This window comes from Grampus griseus (assembly GCF_964374135.1).
Source record: "Grampus griseus genome assembly, chromosome: X".
Lineage (NCBI taxonomy): Eukaryota > Metazoa > Chordata > Mammalia > Artiodactyla > Delphinidae > Grampus > Grampus griseus.
Genome location: NC_138999.1, coordinates 118,939,216 through 118,957,755, shown reverse-complemented (window position 1 = coordinate 118,957,755; position 18,540 = coordinate 118,939,216). Strand labels below are relative to the sequence as shown.

General features: G+C 39.6%; 1 protein-coding gene across 5 annotated transcripts in view; it reads left to right on the top strand.

Moving 5' to 3' along the window:
- ATP11C (ATPase phospholipid transporting 11C (ATP11C blood group)) overlaps positions 1–18,540 on the top strand; it is a 182,496-nt gene that overhangs the window by 149,038 nt on the left and 14,918 nt on the right. For all 5 annotated transcript variants that reach the window (XR_014298532.1, XM_082681817.1, XM_082681816.1 and 2 more), the window contains 4 exons: positions 8,998–9,125; positions 13,596–13,731; positions 15,920–15,985; positions 18,187–18,290. Coding sequence is in view for 4 of the 5 variants with exons in the window: in XM_082681817.1 (XP_082537943.1) it covers positions 8,998–9,125; positions 13,596–13,731; positions 15,920–15,985; positions 18,187–18,290 (434 nt within the window). In the remaining variant the exon portion in view is untranslated. The remainder of the gene's footprint in view (positions 1–8,997; positions 9,126–13,595; positions 13,732–15,919; positions 15,986–18,186; positions 18,291–18,540) is intronic.

The following is an 18,540-nucleotide window of genomic DNA, read 5'->3' as shown; positions in this document are numbered from 1 at the left end:
TGTTTGTCATATATGGCCTTTATTATGTTGAGGTAGGTTCCCTCTGTGCCCACTTGGTGGAGAGTTTTTATCATAAATGGGTGTTGAATTTTCTCAAAAGCTTTTTCTGCATCTGTTGAGATGATCATATGGTTTTTATTCTTCAGTTTGTTAATATGGTGTATCACACTGATTGGTTTGCATGTACTGAAGAATCCTTGCATCCCTGGGATAAATCCCACTTGTTCATGATGTATGATCCTTTTAATGTGTTGTTGGATTCTGTTTGCTAGTATTTTGTTGAGGATTTCTGCATCTGTATTCATCAGTGATATTGGTCTGTAATTTTCTTGTTTTGTAGTATTTTTGTCTGGTTTTGGTATCAGGGTGACGGTGGCCTCATAGAATGAGTTTGGGAGTGTTCCCTCCTCTTCAATTTTTTGGAAGAGTTTGAGAAGGATGGGTGTTAGCTCTTCTCTAAATATTTGATAGAATTCACCTGTGAAGCCATCTGGTCCTGGACTTTTGTTTGTTGGAAGATGTTTAATCACAGTTTCAATTTCATTACTTGTGATTGGTCTGCTCGTATTTTCTGTTTCTCACTGCTTCAGTCTTGGAAGGTTATGCCGTTCTAAGAATTTGTCCATTTCTTCCAGGTTGTCCATTTTATTGGCATAGAGCTGCTTGTAGTAGTCTCTCATGATGCTTTGTATTTCTGCAGTGTCTGCTGTAACTTCTCCTTTTTCATTTCTAATTTTATTGACTTGAGTCCTCTCCCTCTTTTTCTTGATGAGTCTGGCTAAAGGTTTATCAATTTTGTTTATCTTCTCAAAGAACCCACTTTCAGTTTTATTGCTCTTTGCTATTGTTTTCTTTGTTTCTATTTCATTTATTTCTGCTGTGATCTTTATGATTTCTTTACTTCTACTAACTTTGGGTTTTGTTTGTTCTTCTTTCTCTAGTCCCTTTAGGTGTAGGGTTAGATTGTTCATTTGAGATTTTTCTTGTTTCTTGAGGTAGGATCTTACTGCTATAAACTTCCCTCTTGGAACTGCTTTTGCTGCATCCCATAAGTTTTGGATCGTCGTGTTTTCATTGTCATTTGTCTCTAGGTATTTTTTGATTCCCTCTTTGATTTCTCCAGTGCTCTCTTGGTTATTTAGTAACGTATTGTTTAGCCTCCATGTGTTTGTGTTTTTTACGTTTTTTTCACTGTAATTGATTTCTAATCTCATAGTGTTGTGGTCAGAAAAGATACTTGATATGATTTCAGTTTCCTTAAATTTACCAAGACTTGATTTGTGACCAAGATGTGATCTGTCCTGGAGAATGTTCCGTGTGCACTTGAGAAGAAAGTGTAATCTGCTGTTTTTGGATGGAATGTCCTATAAATATTAATTAAATCTATCAGGTCTCTTGTGTCATTTAAAGGTTGTGTTTCCTTACTAATTTTCTGTCTGGATGATCTGTCCATTGGTGTAAGTGAGGTGTTAAAGTCCCCCACTATTATTGTGTTACTGTCAGTTTCCTCTTTTATAGCTTAGCAGTCGCCTTTTGTATTGAGGTGCTCCTGCGTTGGGTGCATATATATTTATAATTGTTATATCTTCTTCTTTTTGGATTGATCCCTTGATCATTATGTAGTGTCCTTCCTTGCCTCTTGTAACAGTCTTTATTTTAAAGTCTACTTTAGGGACTTCCTTGGTGGCACAGAGGTTTAGAATCCGCCTGCCAATGCAGGGGACACGGGTTCAAGCCCTGGTCCGGGAAGATCCCACATGCCGCAGAGCAACTAAGTCCGTGCGCTACAACTACTGAGCCTGTGCTCTAGAGCCCGTGAGCCACAACTGCTGAGCCCACTCGCCTAGAGCCCGTGCTCTGCAACAAGAGAAGCCACTGCAATGAGAAGCCCGCACACAGCAACAAAGAGTAGCCCCTGCTCTCTGTAACTAAAGAAAGCCTGTGCACAGCAACAAAGACCCAACACAGCCAAAAATAGTAAATAAATAAATGAATTTTAATTTTAAAAAAGTTAATAAAAAATAAAGTCTATTTTTTCTGATATGAGTATTGCTACTCCAGCTTTCTTTTGATTTCCATTTGCATGGAATACCTTTTTCCATCCCTTCACTTTCAGTCTGTATGTGTCCCTAGGTCTGAACTGGGTCTCTTGTAGACACCATATATATGGGTCTTGTTTTTGTATCCATTCCGCAAGCCTGTGTCTTTTGGTTGGAGCATTTAATCCATTCACATTTAAGGTAATTATCGATATGTATGTTCCTATTACCATTTCCTTAATTGTTATGGGTTTGTTTTTGTAGGTCCTTTTCTTCTCTTGTGTTTCCCACTTAGAGAAGTTCCTTTAGCATTTGTTGTAGAACTGGTTTGGTGGTGCTGAATTCTCCTAGCTTTTGCTTGTCTGTAAAGCTTTTGATTTCTCCATCAAATCTGAATGAGATCCTTGCCAGGTAGAGTAATCTTGGCTGTAGGTTCTTCCCTTTCATCACTTCAAATATATCGTGCCACTCCCTTCTGGCTTGTAGAGTTTCTGCTGAGAAATCAGCTGTTAACCTTATAGGAGTTCCCTTGTATGTTATTTGTCATTTTTCCCTTGTTGCTTTCAATAATTTTTCTTTGTCTTTAATTTTTGTCAGTTTCATTACTGTGTGTCTCGGTGTGTTTCTCCTTGGGTTTATCCTGCTGGGACTCTCTGCACTTCCTGGACTTGGGTGGCGATTTCCTTTCCCATGTTAGGGAAGTTTTCGACTATAATCGCTTCAAATATCTTCTTGGGTCCTTTCTCTCTCTCTTCTCCTTCTGGGACACCTATAATGCGAATGTTGTTGCGTTTAATGTTGTCCCAGAGGTCTCTTAGGCTGTCTTCATGTCTTTTCATTCTTTTCTCTTTATTCTGTTCTGCGGCATTGAATTCCGCCATTCTGTCTTCCAGGTCACTTATCCGTTCTTCTGCCTCAGTTATTCTGCTGTTGATTCCTTCTAGTGTATTTTTCTTTTCAATTATTGTATTGTTCATCTCTGTTTCTTTGTTCTTTAGTTCTTCTAGGTGTTTGTTCTTTAATTCTTCTAGGTCTTTTTTAAAGATTTCTTGCATCTTCTCAATCTTTGCCTCCATTCTTTTTCCGAGGTCTTGGATTATCTTCACTATCAGTATTCTGAATTCTTTTTCTGTAAGGTTGCCTATCTCCACTTCATTTAGTTGTTTTTCTGGGGGTTTATCTTGTTCCTTTATCTGGTACATAGTCCTCTGCCTTTTCATTTTGTCTGTCTTTCTGTGAATGTGGTTTTAATTCCACAGGCTGCAGAAATGTAGTTCTTCTAGCTTCTGCTGTCTGCCGTCTGGTGGATGAGGCTATCTAAGAGGCTTGTGCAAGCTTCCTGATGGGAGGGACTGGTGGTGGGTAGAGCTGGGTGTTGTTCTGGTGGGCAGAGCTCAGTAAAACTTTAATCTGCTTGTCTGCTGATGGGTGGGGCTGTGTTCCCTCCCTGTTTGGTTGTTTAGCCTGGGGCGACCCAGCACTGGATCCTACCAGGCTCTTTGCTCTTTGGTGGGGCTAATGGCGGACTCTGGGAAGGCTCACACCAAGGAGTGCTTCCCAGAACTTCTGCTGCCAGTGTCCCACGGTGAGCCACAGCTGTGATTCCAGTGCTCTTGCAAGAGGGAGTGAGCACGCGTCCTTCCAGTTCGCCATCTTGAACCAATCTCTGTAATGTAGTTTATATTTGCTATTAATTACCTTTTATGTATTGGATTGTAGAAATTAGAGAGGTATGCCCAACGTAAAAGGATTTTTTTTTTCTTAGTTCAACAGTTGATCTGCTTGGCCTGGTTTTTGACAATAGCAAAATTTTATATCTGTGCTTTAGTAATGGTCTTATTGTTATTTTCTTTTTGAAAGTTATTTGGTACGTCCTGTTGGAATTGAGATCCTTTAAAAAGTATTTTTTATTTTTGTTAGTGTACACAATGTTTTCCAATAATCCTAAAATATTATAGTTTATTATTTCATCAAATAAAATCTCATACCTTTGCATTTTCTCAGGTTGATTCTCTAGAAAAACATTGATGTTTAAGCTAGCAAAGAAGCTGTGATTCCTGGATAATGCCTTGGATTAGTTAAGCAATTCTACACTTTTAGCCCTCTGTAGTTTTCTGAACATTTTTCACATATAGAATATGCTATATGTTAACTTGATACATAAGTGGGGGATGGGCAGGCATATTTGTAGGTTTGTTTTAACAGCTGAACTGTATTTTGCATTGCTTCTAGTGGAAGTATAGCTATGTAAAGGAGCTATAATGCTCAACGACTCAGCAATTTTGTATTTAATCTATGAGCAATTCAGTGATTTTTACCAAGCTGAGCTGCTGGTAACATCATCACAGCTATTAGAGACTGATTTTCTCAATTTCAAGGCATGTTCCATTCCTCATGATAGGAAGTGATTTTTTCCTAATTTCTTGGCAGTATTTTTAAGAGAATGTATTCTTCTCAATGGGAAGCGACTCTATTTATTTGTTTGTTTGTTTGGCTGCACCGGGTCTTAGTTGTGGCATGCAGGATCTTTAGTTGCAGCATGTGAACTCTTAGTTGCGGCATGTGGGATCTAGTTCCCTGACCAGGGATCAAACCCGGGCCCCCTGCATTGGGAGCATGGAGTCTTAGCCACTGGACCACCAGGGAAGTCCCTGCTTTCTTTCTCTTGAACTTGCCTCTTTGCCATTTGGTATGCTGTCTCTTACATCAGTGCCATGTCATCAGCCCCATGATGCCAGTTAAGCCGATCACTTTATGAATTAATCATCTACCAGCTGTAGAAAGTACCATCAGCCTTCTTGTATTCAAAGCTAACAGTATTGGTAACAGAGAGTTTTATAAACTCTGATGAATCTACTTTTCTTGAACATTCAGATTACTGTTGATCAAAATGTTTGTAATTCCTCACTTCCTTGGAAGATGAATGCAAGTTTAAAGGGACATTTTCAAATTTTGTAGCAAAATGATAAAGGGAAGTTGGCTTTTTAAACCATGTTTACTAAGCACAAGTTGTGTGAAGAAAGAAAGGACTTATTCCCTATAAAACCCTGGGCTGTTGGGGGTTTGGGAGTCTGCTTAGGTTCCCATAGGACTTGATGCTTGCCTTTGTCAGTTGCTCAACGGGTACATTCATTCATCTAACAAGTACTTCTTGAGTGCCTACTGTGTGCCAGGCTAAGTGCCGGGGATATAACAGTGATCAAAACCCTTTACCGCATGGAGCTTGTGGGTACAGTGAGTGATAGGGGGAGAGACAGACAGCAATCAGACAAACACATTATGTTGGGTACTGATATATGCTCTGAAGGAGAACAAAAAGCATAATAAATGGATAGAATGTGGCTGGGGAAGAGAGCTGCTGTTTTAGACAAACTGACCTGGAAAGTTCTCTCTGATGAGGTGACATTTGGGCAGAGATCTAGAGGAGATGAGGGAAAGAACTAGGCAGACATCTTAGAAAAAGTGTACCACGTAAAAGGAAGGTCTCTCTGAGGTAGTGATGTATTGTACATATCTTTAGTTTTCACTTTGGCCTTGTGCTGAATGTAGAGACCTTTATTGCAAATATTTGTGGAATACATACAGGTAGTCAGCCTTTTTCACTTCAGGTCTACTTCAGGTGTTCTCTGCAACCCTGGTACTTGGAGAGTGAGCTATGGAGAATGTAGAAATGGGACCAGGATGCAGATTATTTAAGCAAAAAGCAACTCTTTGTTTACCAAAGCCTAGGTTAGTAGTGGACTTTCTTCTGCATGAAAAGATACCCTTATAACAGGTGTAACAAGAAACAGTATTATCAACTAAACCTGTTTTGTTTTGTTGTTATAAATTTATTTTATTTTTGGCTGCATTGGGTCTTCATTGCTATGTGCGGGCTTTCTCTAGTTGCCACAAGCGGGGGCTACTCTATTGCGGTGCGCGGGCTTCTCATTGCAGTGGCTTCTCTTGTTGTGGAGCACGGGCTCTAGGCGTGTGGGCTTCAGTAGTTGTGGCTTGCAGGCTCAGTAGTTGTGGCTTGCAGGCTCTAGAGCACAGGCTCAGTAGTTGTGGCGCACGGGCTTAGTTGCTCCACAGCACGTGGGATCTTCCCGGACCAGGGCTCGAACCTGTGTCCCCTGCATTGGCAGACGGATTCTTAACCACTGGGCCACCAGGGAAGTCCAGTTTGTGTCACATTTAAATGCATTTTATTAATCAAAAAACATTTTATATATGTGAAAAATACATGTGAATATGGGATATTATTTATTCAGGTCACAGATGATGGTTGCATGACAACATCTAGCACTGTGTAGAAAATACTGAACTCAATAAGTACTAGCATCAAAACAAGATTCATTATAAAAACCTTAATATTTTTTTCAATAAAGGAATATTTACAATATCAGATCAGTCCTTTACAACTATGTTTTAGCTTCCAGTCTCTAGTCATTCATTCATCCAATATTTATTGAATGCTTTCTGCATGCCAAGTTCTGTTCTAGGAGTTCCAGATTGTCAAAGCCAGTAAAACACTTGTAGTTGATCACATTAGGTTCATTACTCAATGCAACAAGAAAGAGTGTACACCATGAGGAACAGTAGGGCCTCTTAGGAAGCGAGTGTTAGAAAAGTCTTGTAAGATTTGGGCTTGAGTTAGGTGATTTGTGGAAGGGTTTAAGGAGTAGGGCCTTGCTGGGTGCTGTTAGCAGATGGGGGTAATTTTATGAGTAAGCATGTTAGTAAATCTTATCCAGGAAGCCAACATGTCATTGGTCAAGAGGCAATAGTCACCCAAATCAGCCAGAATGTAGATGTTGGTCATTATTGTGATTTGGACAATATTTATATTCTGTCTGTGTTCAAATGTGATTACAGAGTGTTTTTGTCTCGATATATCGAGGTCACACAGTGGCCTTGTGTGATGTTGCTGTTCTGCGAAATTGTTCATGTTCTACAGAGTGCCGGTGCGTAGCTGTGAGTGCTGGGCCAGCTCTTGAATGTCAGGGGCTGCTTTGCTTTTTCTCAAGCTATAGCTATCAATAAATAAATAAAAATCCCTGCCCACATAGAGCTTAAATTCTAGTGTGAAGAGAGAGACAGTAAACATAATAAATTTATCATGTAAGTTAAAAGGTGATTAGTACTATGGGGACGTGCACAGGATTGGGGGGAATGTGTTCAAGAGAGAGGAAGTGGCAAGGTAAATCAAGGTTGGTCTCACTGAGAAGGTAACAGACAGGTAAGAAGCTGGATCGAGGAGTAGGACTTTATATCCCCACCATTGTAGGAGCTTCTTTACTTTCAGAGATAAAGGAATCGACTGGAGAGTTTGAACAAAACAATGATTTGATTTGACTTATTTTCCAGTAGAGCTACTTGGGCCATTGTGTTGAGACTAGACTGCAGGTCAAGGGGAGAAGAAGCCGGGAGACCAATTAAAGGCTTGTAGAGTGGTCACAGTGGAGGGGCTAAGAAGTGATGTGGTTCTGAATGTATCTGAAAGTGGAGCTAGTAAACGGTGCTTAATAGATTGGATGTGGCTTGTGAAAAAGAGAAGAGTGAAGGATGAATCCAAGATTTCGGTTCTGGTTGATCAAAACGATTTTGTTGCCCTTTCCTGAGATGAGGAAGACTTCAGGAGGAGCAGGTTTGAGGTGTGGGCAGGTCAGGAATTCAGTCTTGGATGTAAGTTTGAAATATGCTAGACACCCAGGAGGAGATATCAAGTGGGCAGTTGGATATATGGGACAGGTTTAGGCTAGATATGGGAATTTTCAGTGAATGGGTTATATTAAAACCACAAGACTAAATGAGATCACCTAGAGAGCGAGCATAAATAAAGTTCCAAACACCGAGTGCTGGAACACTCCAACACAGAGGGCTCAGGGAGAAGATGAGCCTGAGAAGGAATGGCGAGTGAGGTAGGAAGAGAATCACTCATTTCAAAAGATTTCTTGAGTACCAGGCACCAGCGTAGATACTGGGGTTGCAAACATTGTGGGGCCACTCACTGAGGTAGGGGACATGGGAGGAAGCAGATTTAAAGGGAAGGTTAATGAGTTTGGTTTTAGACATTTTGAATTGCAGGTTGTCCTGTGGGACAACCAGCAGGAAGTTGGAAATTTTGGTCTGGAGCCTAGGGAATTCAGGACCAGAAAGAGTCATGACCATGTGAATATATTTAGCTTTTATTTTTTTGAATATTTATTTAATCCTTAGTAAATGGCCACATTCAATATCATAAATATACTCTGGAGAAGGTGATAGTGATATTTAAAACCATGTAAAATATTAACCCAAAAAACTGTGACACAGGCTGGCCACTGCTTATATTTAGTTTCCCTAAGGGGTTCCTGTCTTATACTTAATTGGTCTTCATTTGCTGAAAATCTTTTGAAAAGTTCTTAGTTAATATCCATTAGAAATAGAGCTTATCAGCCACATAGCACAGGGAGATCAGCTCGCTGCTTTGCGACTACCTAGAGGGATGGGATAGCGAGGGTGGAGGGAGACACAAGAGGGAGGAGGTATGGGGATATATGTATATGTATAGCTGATTCACTTTGTTATAAAGCAGAAACTAACACACCATTGTAAAGCAATTATACTCCAATAAAGATGTTAAAAAAAAGAGTTTCTCCTTTACACATACTTATATATAAATTTACTTGGACTAATTAATAAAAAGAAAAGCATATATATTTAAAAAAAGAAATAGAGCTTATAGCTTGTAAACATTCTGAATAAGATCGTATTTTAAAAGGGAGGGTATTTTAATATGCCTATGTTTTAATATGTTAGTTTCTTTTCTATAGTGGTCAGTTAGAGTGACCTTATTTACAAAACCTCCTTTGCTGTCACAAAAGGTGTGAAAGGAAACTGTCTTGTTTTAGCTTGTGAGTTTTTCTAAACATTTAAATATCCTCTTGCAGATGATTGTTACATTACCTTTCTCTTCTGTGGTTTGTCATTACAGCCACTGTATGATGCCGCTTACCTTACAATGTACAATATCTGCTTCACATCCTTGCCCATCCTGGCCTACAGTCTACTGGAACAGCACATCAACATTGACACTCTGACCTCAGATCCCCGATTATATATGTAAGTTGAACATATGTAAGTTAACCCCCCGCCCCAGACTTTCAAAATTGTGGATTTCATTTTATCTACAGGTAGGAAGGACACAGAACTGCCCTCCTGGTTTGATTACATGGTTCTGTTCTGCATTTTTAGCTACTTAAACCAAACCATCCAGCTGGAAAATGATGTATTTCCTAGGTACTGATATATGTCCTGTAGTTGAATGGGTATGAATTATTTAGTTCAAAATCAGTAATTCCTAAAACTTTGCCCACATTGTCATAGAGTTCTAGAGTCTTGGATGGAGACACAATAGTTTAACTACCTGCCACCCCCCACCTCCCCCAAGAAGGGCCACACAAAGATCTCTTGTAGTTTAGAATATTGATCCCTCCCTGTAATGGATTGAACTGATGATGTTATGTTAGGCTTTCTCTTGTAAACTGCCCCTGAAATATAGCCTCCAGAGTGCTTTGTTAGCTGCATTCTAAAATGGCATTGTTGTAAAACAATTAAGTCATCAAGCCATTGTATTCATTTTGTGTTAGTTGGAAATAGATGCTTTTCTCTATGGGTGGGGGACTTGGCACTAGCCCCAGTTGCTTAACCTTTGATTAAATTAGATTTTTATAAGTGAAGCTTACAGCTAAAGATAAAGATATTAATTTACAGCAGGTTGTAAGCGTTGCTAAATAGTGGGTAGCAAGTGCAATAGAGAGACTTGGGTGTGATTCATTGGTGCGAAGTGAAGGTGCACAAATTTAAAGGATGACTTTAACCAGTATGACTCATGAAACTCACATCTAGGAATTGTTAGACTTAACCAGGTTTATAAAATTAGTTGTCATTTTAAAGGTATTTATTATAAAAAGTTTAAAACATGCAAAGAGTGTAGCAAAAATACTATTTATATAGTGAACTTCCCTGTCCTTACCACTCAGCTTCAACAATTATCAATTCAGGGCCAATCCTGCTTCATTAATAACCTTGTCTTATCTATCAAGGACTTATTTTGAAGCAAATATCAAACTATATAAAATAGTTATTTCAGCATGTATCTTTTACATGTACTGTTATAACAGTACACTATCATACCTAAAAATTTAACGAGTCATATCATCAAATATCCAGTCAGTGCTCAAATGTTTCCAGTTGACTCAATTTCTTTTTATGGCATGCTTGTTTGAAACAGTATATAAGGCCCATATACTTCAGTTGGTTAATATGCTTCTTGAGACTCTCTTAATCTGTAGGTTAACTTGGCAAGTTATTTGTTAACGAAACCAGATAATTTATCTTGTAGCATTTCCCCCAATCTAGAGTTTGCTGATTGCCTCCTCATGGCGGTAACATATTCTGCTTTTCCCTGTATTTCTTGCAAAGTGTATTGTTAGATCTAAAGGGGAATCGTAGAAATCTTGGTAGAAATCTTCCAGAGCATCAGCTCTCACACCTTCTTTTTTTTAAAAGAATGAGGACCCAGGGCCCAGAAATGACTTGCCTAAGGACACAGCGTGTAACAAGAGGCCAGAGCAAGATCAGATTTCTATCCTCCTGATGACCGGCCCTGTGCTCTTTTCCACAGGCTGGTGGTTTTCAAAGATTGAGTAGCAGTGTTCTGTTTTCAGACAACAACTAAAGCGAAGACCAGTAGTGCAGTTACTCTGGTTGAAGAGGGCTTTGGGTGGCAGTGAGCAGAATGCCTCCCGTTCAGTCCCACCAAGAGCTCTAGCTAATCGCCTGCACTCTGATCCCAGCTCTGCCACTGACTCTGTGGCCTTGCTCAGGTTACTTGACTGAGATGGGCCTCAGTTTCCTCTTCAGTAACAATAGATCCAATCACAATGTTTTGGGGGAGGATTAAATGAGTGACTACATGTAAAAACTTACAGTGGTGCCTGGCACATAGTAAGTTTTCAATAGATGGTAGCTATTAATCTGATTATTCTAATACCCTTCTCCACATAACTTCAGGGCTATGCTGAGCAATTTCTTTTTGTTTGTTTGGTTTTGGGTTTTTTTGGTTGGTTTTTGTGTGTGTGTGTGTGGTACGCAGGCCTCTCACTGTTGTGGCGTCTCCTGTTGTGGAGCACAGGCTCCGGACGCGCAGGCTCAGCGGCCATGGCTCACGGGCCCAGCCGCTGTACGGCATGCGGGATCCTCCCGAACCGGGGCACGAACCCGTGTCCCCTGCATCGGCAGGTGGACTCTCCACCACTGCGCCACCAGGGAAGCCCCGAGCACTTTCATACATTAAGAATGTTGAAAACTTGAAGCAAGCCGTTGAGTACAAATTATTAAGGGTTTCCATGAAGTTTTAGTTACCGCATGCAGGTGTAGGTCATGAATTTTTAAGCAATGTTGCATAGAGGGCATACTTGCCACATACGATGGAGAAATGAAAGCCATAGCATACCTATCACCCAGCCCAAAATGCAGCTTCCTGCCTGCCCGCTCTCATGAGACTGTGCTCTCAGCCTGTCACTGTATTGGAGATTGCTCTGTTACTCTGAGCATTCCTTTGTAAATGTGAAGCTCTAGTCTTCGTATGTGTCTCTGCATTTGTACCACTTAATGTCACTTGTGGCCTTGTGTAGCATATTAATATCACCTTCGGGGACTTAGTGACACAGGCGTTTACCAAAAGTTTTGATGTGAAATGTGACATAATTGGATCTTTTCATATTTTTTGAGAGAAATTTGAAAAGTAAACTGTAGTTCTTTTCTAGAGGGTAGAGGCATAGTCTGTTTCTTATACAACTTTAAAAGGCAAAAGAAAGGTCCTGGTACACCTACTGTCTCCCATTGTATGGAGGTGCTCAGGCCTGTGCTGCTGGTCAACCGCTCCCCCCCCCAATCTTCACTCCCTCGTGTTGCCCCTCACGTTGGCTATCATATTCTGAGTTAACAACAGGTTCATCATTCACCTGAGCGCAGCTAGAAAACCTCAACTATAACCCAACACACCATGACTCCCCTTCCTTTCTTCCCATGGCATGTAATGTAAATCCAGTGACTGGCTGGAAAGACAGGAACCACTTCCTGCCTCAGCCCAAGTCAGTGACTCTCAAAAGCCTCATTGGCTGGCAGTTGCTGGGCCCTCCTTGCAAGGATCTTTAAGGGAGGTGCCTTCCCTGTGGCTCCCAGTTGCCTTGGGAACACGACTTACTGGCTGTGGGGAGAGCTTGTTTCTGGGAAGCAGCTATACCTCTTTCCCCCTGCAATTTTCCCAAGGCAAACAGCAGCGTATTGCTTTATGCATCCCCCTACATTGCTGATTTCTGTGTGCACCTGGAAATCCTAGTACGCAAAAGTTGCATAATTGCTATTTTTTCAGGAAACCCTACAGCACTCCATACCAACTGAACAAGGATCAGTTGTATTTACATCACAAAGGTCTTTCTTATTCATTACAGCCCAGTGACATTCTTGGTAGTATTGGCAACAGGTGTGCTATTTCAGTGATTACATACCTTTTGATAAATGTTAAGAGGAATTTGAAATAGAAGCTAAAAGAATTCCATGCACAGACCCATCTTCTTTTTGCCCCATTAGAGTTGTTAGCCTTCTTCAACATTCTGACTTGTACCCAGAAGACTGCTATTTTGGACAGATGTTAAACTTTTGATCTGGCCACCTGCCATTTATCAAAGCATGGCTGTACAGCTTCAAACATGTTATTTGACTCAATTTTTAAAATATAAAGGCTACCCCAAGACCTAAGAAAGGTTAAATTCCCAGGCAGAAATCTTGATTAAACAAAATATTTTAACAATCATAGTTGCAAAGCCATGGTAGCTTGGTTGAGAGCATGTGATTTAAAGTCACATCAGTCTAGGATTGTATACTAGCTCTGTCCCTTACTAACTGAGTGAACTCTGGCATACTGCTGTACTAGTGGTTCCCAAACTTTACTGCACATTACAATTACCTGGGGAGTTTTTAAATTATCCTGGTTGCCCAGGTTACACCTCATGCCAGTTAAATCAGAATGAGGGTGGGAGCCAGACATCAATGTTTCTAAAGATCCCTTGGTGAATCTAATGTGCATCAAAGTTTGGAAACCATTATGATACACCTTTGTGAGGCTCATTATTTGTAAATGGTAGTGATAAGAGCCTATCTCATGTGGGTTTTGTGTATACAAAAATGGACGATGTAAAACTCTTAACCCACTTTTATAAGCGTATAATAAGTACTCAGTAAATGAGATCTAATTATTATTGATGATATTATTATTGTCAGTGGCCAGAATTTTAACTTAGAAGCACTTTGACAGTTTACTGCAACACCTCAGACAGGAGGTGATTGCACAAAGACAAACCTGCAGCTCGGTCTGGGCTTTTATCAAAAGCTTACCAGTCCCTCAGGGATAGCTCCCTTCATTCTAATAGGGTCAAACCCCATGCGCACCTTTGGCGTTTCACTGTATCTTTAAATTAACAGCCTACAGAGATTCATTAACTTGTGTTTCTTCCCATTTCTCAATAGGAAAATTTCTGGAAATGCCATGCTACAGTTGGGCCCCTTCTTATATTGGACATTTCTGGCTGCATTTGAAGGAACAGTGTTCTTCTTTGGGACTTATTTTCTTTTTCAGACTTCATCCTTAGAAGAAAATGCAAAGGTAAAAAAGAAAAACATCATTACATCTTTTAGTATTACAAGCATGGCTTAATTTTTTTCCATAGGCACTGGATCTATCATACACATACTCTAGCTGTAATCATTTTGCAAATTATTTTTCTAAAGGTATGGTATTTAGTTCTCACAGTGTCCTTAGAACAATAGAAGTGTTGAAGTGAGAAATCACTTCCTGCATGCACGGCTAACTAGACAGCTTATGTGCAAACCTCTGGAAGCTTAACTTGGCTGTAATTTTACTAGATGAACAGAGTTCTTGGGATTTCAGACTTTAGACCCATACACTTTGATGTGAGCAAGGCTTTTCCTGTTTTAAAAGAAGTGTCTGTCCCTACTCAGTTCTTACTCATAGTGGCCTTCCATGCTTAGAGTGGAAGGGGGTAGCTGCCGTATGTTTGCAGTATTTGCCCAATAATTAGAGAATTCCCTTCTCTTCCTCCTTCCTTTCCACATGGGAGCATAGTGTTTTCCAGAAAGGCTACACAGATCCTGCCAGTATCTTCCCAGCCAGCGACTACATAGGTCAGCATCTGCATTGGGGTGATTTTGCCCTGGCTGTGCTCTAGGAGAGAATTGCCAATGGGGTGAGGTCTTCCGGCAGCCACACAGTGGAAAATCAAACCCACCACCTTGCTTGCTGCTTTCACTATGTTCTTTGCTATTTCTGGGCTTCCTCTTTTATGGTCATTCATTGGTTATAATCATATGAAGCAAAGCAAAGGTTCAAAAAGACTTTATGAGTACACTGACTATGTCTAGAGCCGAGACAGTCAACATCTGTTACAGAAGTGATAGGCTCAGTGAATTTGAATGATACTTTGAAATTAGGTACTACAATTAGAACCTCTCTAATTTGGACTAACAGAAATCAGTTTAGTATGAATCCATTAAAATTATTAATCACTGAGTAACTGCTGAGGAAATACAGATCTAGTACTTTAGAGTAGACACATGTAGCATTTGCCAGGGAGACGGCCCTACTAAATCTCTCTGTGCATCCTCGGGCCAGTCCCTTCAGTTTTCCAAGTCACCTTTACCCAACAGTAAGAAGAAGAAATTCGATTTTATGATTTCTCAGGTCCCTTCAGCTTTATGACTGATTCTGTAACTCCAACTTTTTATTTTGTATTTATTTGCCACATAAATTGTATAGAGCTGACTGTACCCTCCTGCAATTCTATTGACATGGTTCATTTGCTCAGCAAAGTCTACTGGTGGTGCATGGGGAGCCTCAACCCACCCTGTGTCCAAGTCATCACTCATTTTGAGTTCATGAAGTCCAAATGAATTAGATTTTATTGTATATTGTTTGCTAAAATTACAATAAGTATAAGGACTACTATCAGCAATTAAATATAACACCATGTACGATTTGATCAAATCCTTTTTTTGCTATTAACCTTAATTTTTGTTTTTATTTTTTTAAAACCTTTTACATTTCATTTTCTGTTTTAATGTTATGCATTCAGATCTTGACAGCGTTTGGTAAGCATATGTGCCATTCATTGCCATCGTTTGGGTTTATATACATGGTATCTGCTTTTCTTTGATGTGCACATTCTGACAACTCTAATATTTACAGCCACAAAATTAGACTCTATTTTATTTGTTTTTTATTGAGATATAATTGACATATAACATTATATTAGTTTCAGGTATATAACATAAGGGTTCGATATTTCTATGTACTGAATGGTCACCAAAGTAAGTCTAGTTACCCTCTGTCATCATATACTCTATTTTTAAAATGTGAGTTCATTTGTCTGCAAATTAGTCTTTATTTATACATAGAGATCTTTAGATCTATATTATAGGAAAAGCCTATATCAAACTCTTTAGATACAGGAGCCATCCAAATGACTTGTTTTTATGAACGTTACTGTTAGTGGAATAGGGTTTTTCCTGCCTGTATCACACCAGTGTGTTCCCTGTTTTATGCTTCATGGAATCACGAAATAAACCCTACCAACCACACATGTGGTATACCTCTCCAAGAAAATTTAGGCTCACAGTAAAAGCCAGCATTTTGGCCTGATCTTTTGAGCAGATATTTCCCTAAACAATTTATACAAAAATCTTTGGCAATTACACTCAAGATTAAACTTGGCTGTTTATTTTTTTTAAGCAAGCTTGTATATTCATGGTACACGTAATTGTTGAATGTTTTTCAGGTATATGGAAACTGGACTTTTGGAACCATTGTTTTTACAGTCTTAGTATTCACCGTAACTCTGAAGGTTAGATTTTTATTTATTCAAATATATTTAACACCATTTTTATAATACTTTCTGGTCTTATATCTTTTTTGTCTTCTAATCTTTATTTTTACTGCGAGTTGTTATTCAAGTCTGAATGCTTACTAAAGTTATGTGTGATATTAGAGATTTGGACATTTATATACTATTTGTGATCCATTTTTTCCAGTATATTGCCTATCCTCTTTTTTTTAATACGCCATACTTATATTGGAAATCTGTTCCTTCTTTCCTGCTATTTTTGAGATGTTAAGTGGTATATAAATGGGCTGTGTGTATGTGTGTGTTTCCATGTTAAGTACTTGAATATTTTTTAAGTTATATATCTGTTTAAGAATGCCAGTCCTTAAAGGAATTTGGGTACTTAAGACAGTTGAATATAGGTGTCCATGAGCAAGATATGTGTGCGAAAGAGCTTGGTAGTGATGACGTTTTGTATAATGTATTCATCACTGAAATTTACCCGTATTTGTGATGAAATGCATAAGAATATACAGCAGGTAACATACAACAAAGGCAGTTTTGACAAAATCATTGGCATTAACCTGCAGCCATGTAATAATGCTGCGTTCTGAATACTACCCTTGAGGTTCATGATTTGGGACTCCCTTATAGTTGAAGGTATAATTAAAATTATTTTGATCATTCCAGTAATAAACACCTCACATGGGGTTCAGGAATGAGTACCTTTAAATGAATTCCAGTATGCCCAGTGGCCAGAATTAGAATTCAGAAGTATAAATGACAAAGGACCTCTAATCATTTCCCCTCTGAATTTTTATACCTGCTTCATTTCTCGTACCGAATACAACTAACATGTTTGCATTATTCATCTGCTATTTCAGTAATATTTTAGGACTGCAAAAGAAAATGTTACAATTCATCTCAGTTTAGCCACTTACTATCTGGATGTCCTTGGGCAAGTGACCTCGTTTCTCAGTACTTACATTTCCTCTTCTATAAAATGGAGATAAAAGTACCACCCACCTCCCTTAGGATTTTTTTTGTGAGAAGTCAATTAGTGAATACATATAAAGCAGTTAGAATGGGGTCTGGCACATAGAATGTGCTCAGTACAATAGATGCTAGTTGTTATTTACTATTATGTCTCATAGGATCATAATTTGAAAGGGAATCCTCCCCACCCTTTTTTACCCCTGGCCTTGCACATGGCCCCAGGGCTTCCAAGCACCCTTCATAGCTAAAGTTGGCCTTGCTGCAGCAACTTTCACCTGTCCCTCAATATCCATCCACTCCCTCTTCTCTGCATGGGTATTACTGTGGCATGTTCCCTAGCAGCCAGAGGCTGGAAATTCAAGACAATGTTATCAGTATCCTGTTTATAAGTGAGCAACTGTTAACAGATTGCTGAGGAGCAGGGTGTCACAGCAAGTAACAAAACAAACACCACCTCCTCTTCAGAAATTAAATGCCCTGGATATTAGGCCATGTGGCCCAGAAATTTTAAGCAAGCAGAGTGGACCATACTTTTTATTTTTAGATTGCATTTGAAAATCCCAGGTGCCACAATCTGAAGAAACAAGCAGCCCTGGAAGAAACATGAGAGGATTAAAATCTAAGGCAACTGAAAATGTTATTAATTTAATGGAGTAGATACCGACTTTGCAATTGAAAAATTGCACACTACATAGACCCACAGTCCATGGCTCCATGATGCCTGACGTGTAGAGCTAGTTGCCTTTGCATTTAGTAACCCTCATCTGTTGTGTTTGAGCTCTCACGACTCCTTTGTGTAGTTTGTCTTCTCTTCCTAGCTACTCTCTCCCTCTCCTCCTGCTTTTCAGTATGCCTGCCTCCACCAGCCAGGCCTTCTCCTTTTGCCGTCAGCTCCCTGACCGCCACCACTTAAAGACGCGGGGCTCCAGTCTCTGGGATGTTACCATTACCTCATTCCTTGCCCTTCCTTCAGTAGTGAGGCATCTGCAGCTGTACTTGCTTGACCACACCTCCATGCCTGTACTCCTAGAGTCTAAATGCCTGAGGGCAGAGCTCTTTGAAAAGTCTGGGTTCTGTTCTTCTAGTGCCATTCTCTTCTGGTTGCCTGGCCCAAGCTAGATCCTCCCACAAGGTATCATATTGTGTATAAGTTGTCAAATACCATCAGATACGGCCTGGTACAGTTTGTACTCATCATGAAATCTCTTGTGTTGTATCCCTTTCAGCTCGCCTTGGATACTCGTTTCTGGACATGGATAAACCACTTTGTGATTTGGGGTTCTTTAGCGTTTTATGTATTTTTCTCATTCTTCTGGGGAGGAATTATATGGTAAGCTACTGTACGTGTGTAATACGTAAATAACAAAATACATATATAGGTACATTGTATATGCAAACATTAATTATACTTTTAAAGTTTTGATTATATAAGATGGCAAGTCTTCAATATTAATGGACTGGAAGTTACTTCTAGCCAGTAATGCTGCTATTTCAGGTAAGATTTCAAATGCAAGTATATAGACTGCACCAGTTACTCAAAAGACCTCCCTTCTGGTAGCCCCTGTCCAAATCTTCCCGAC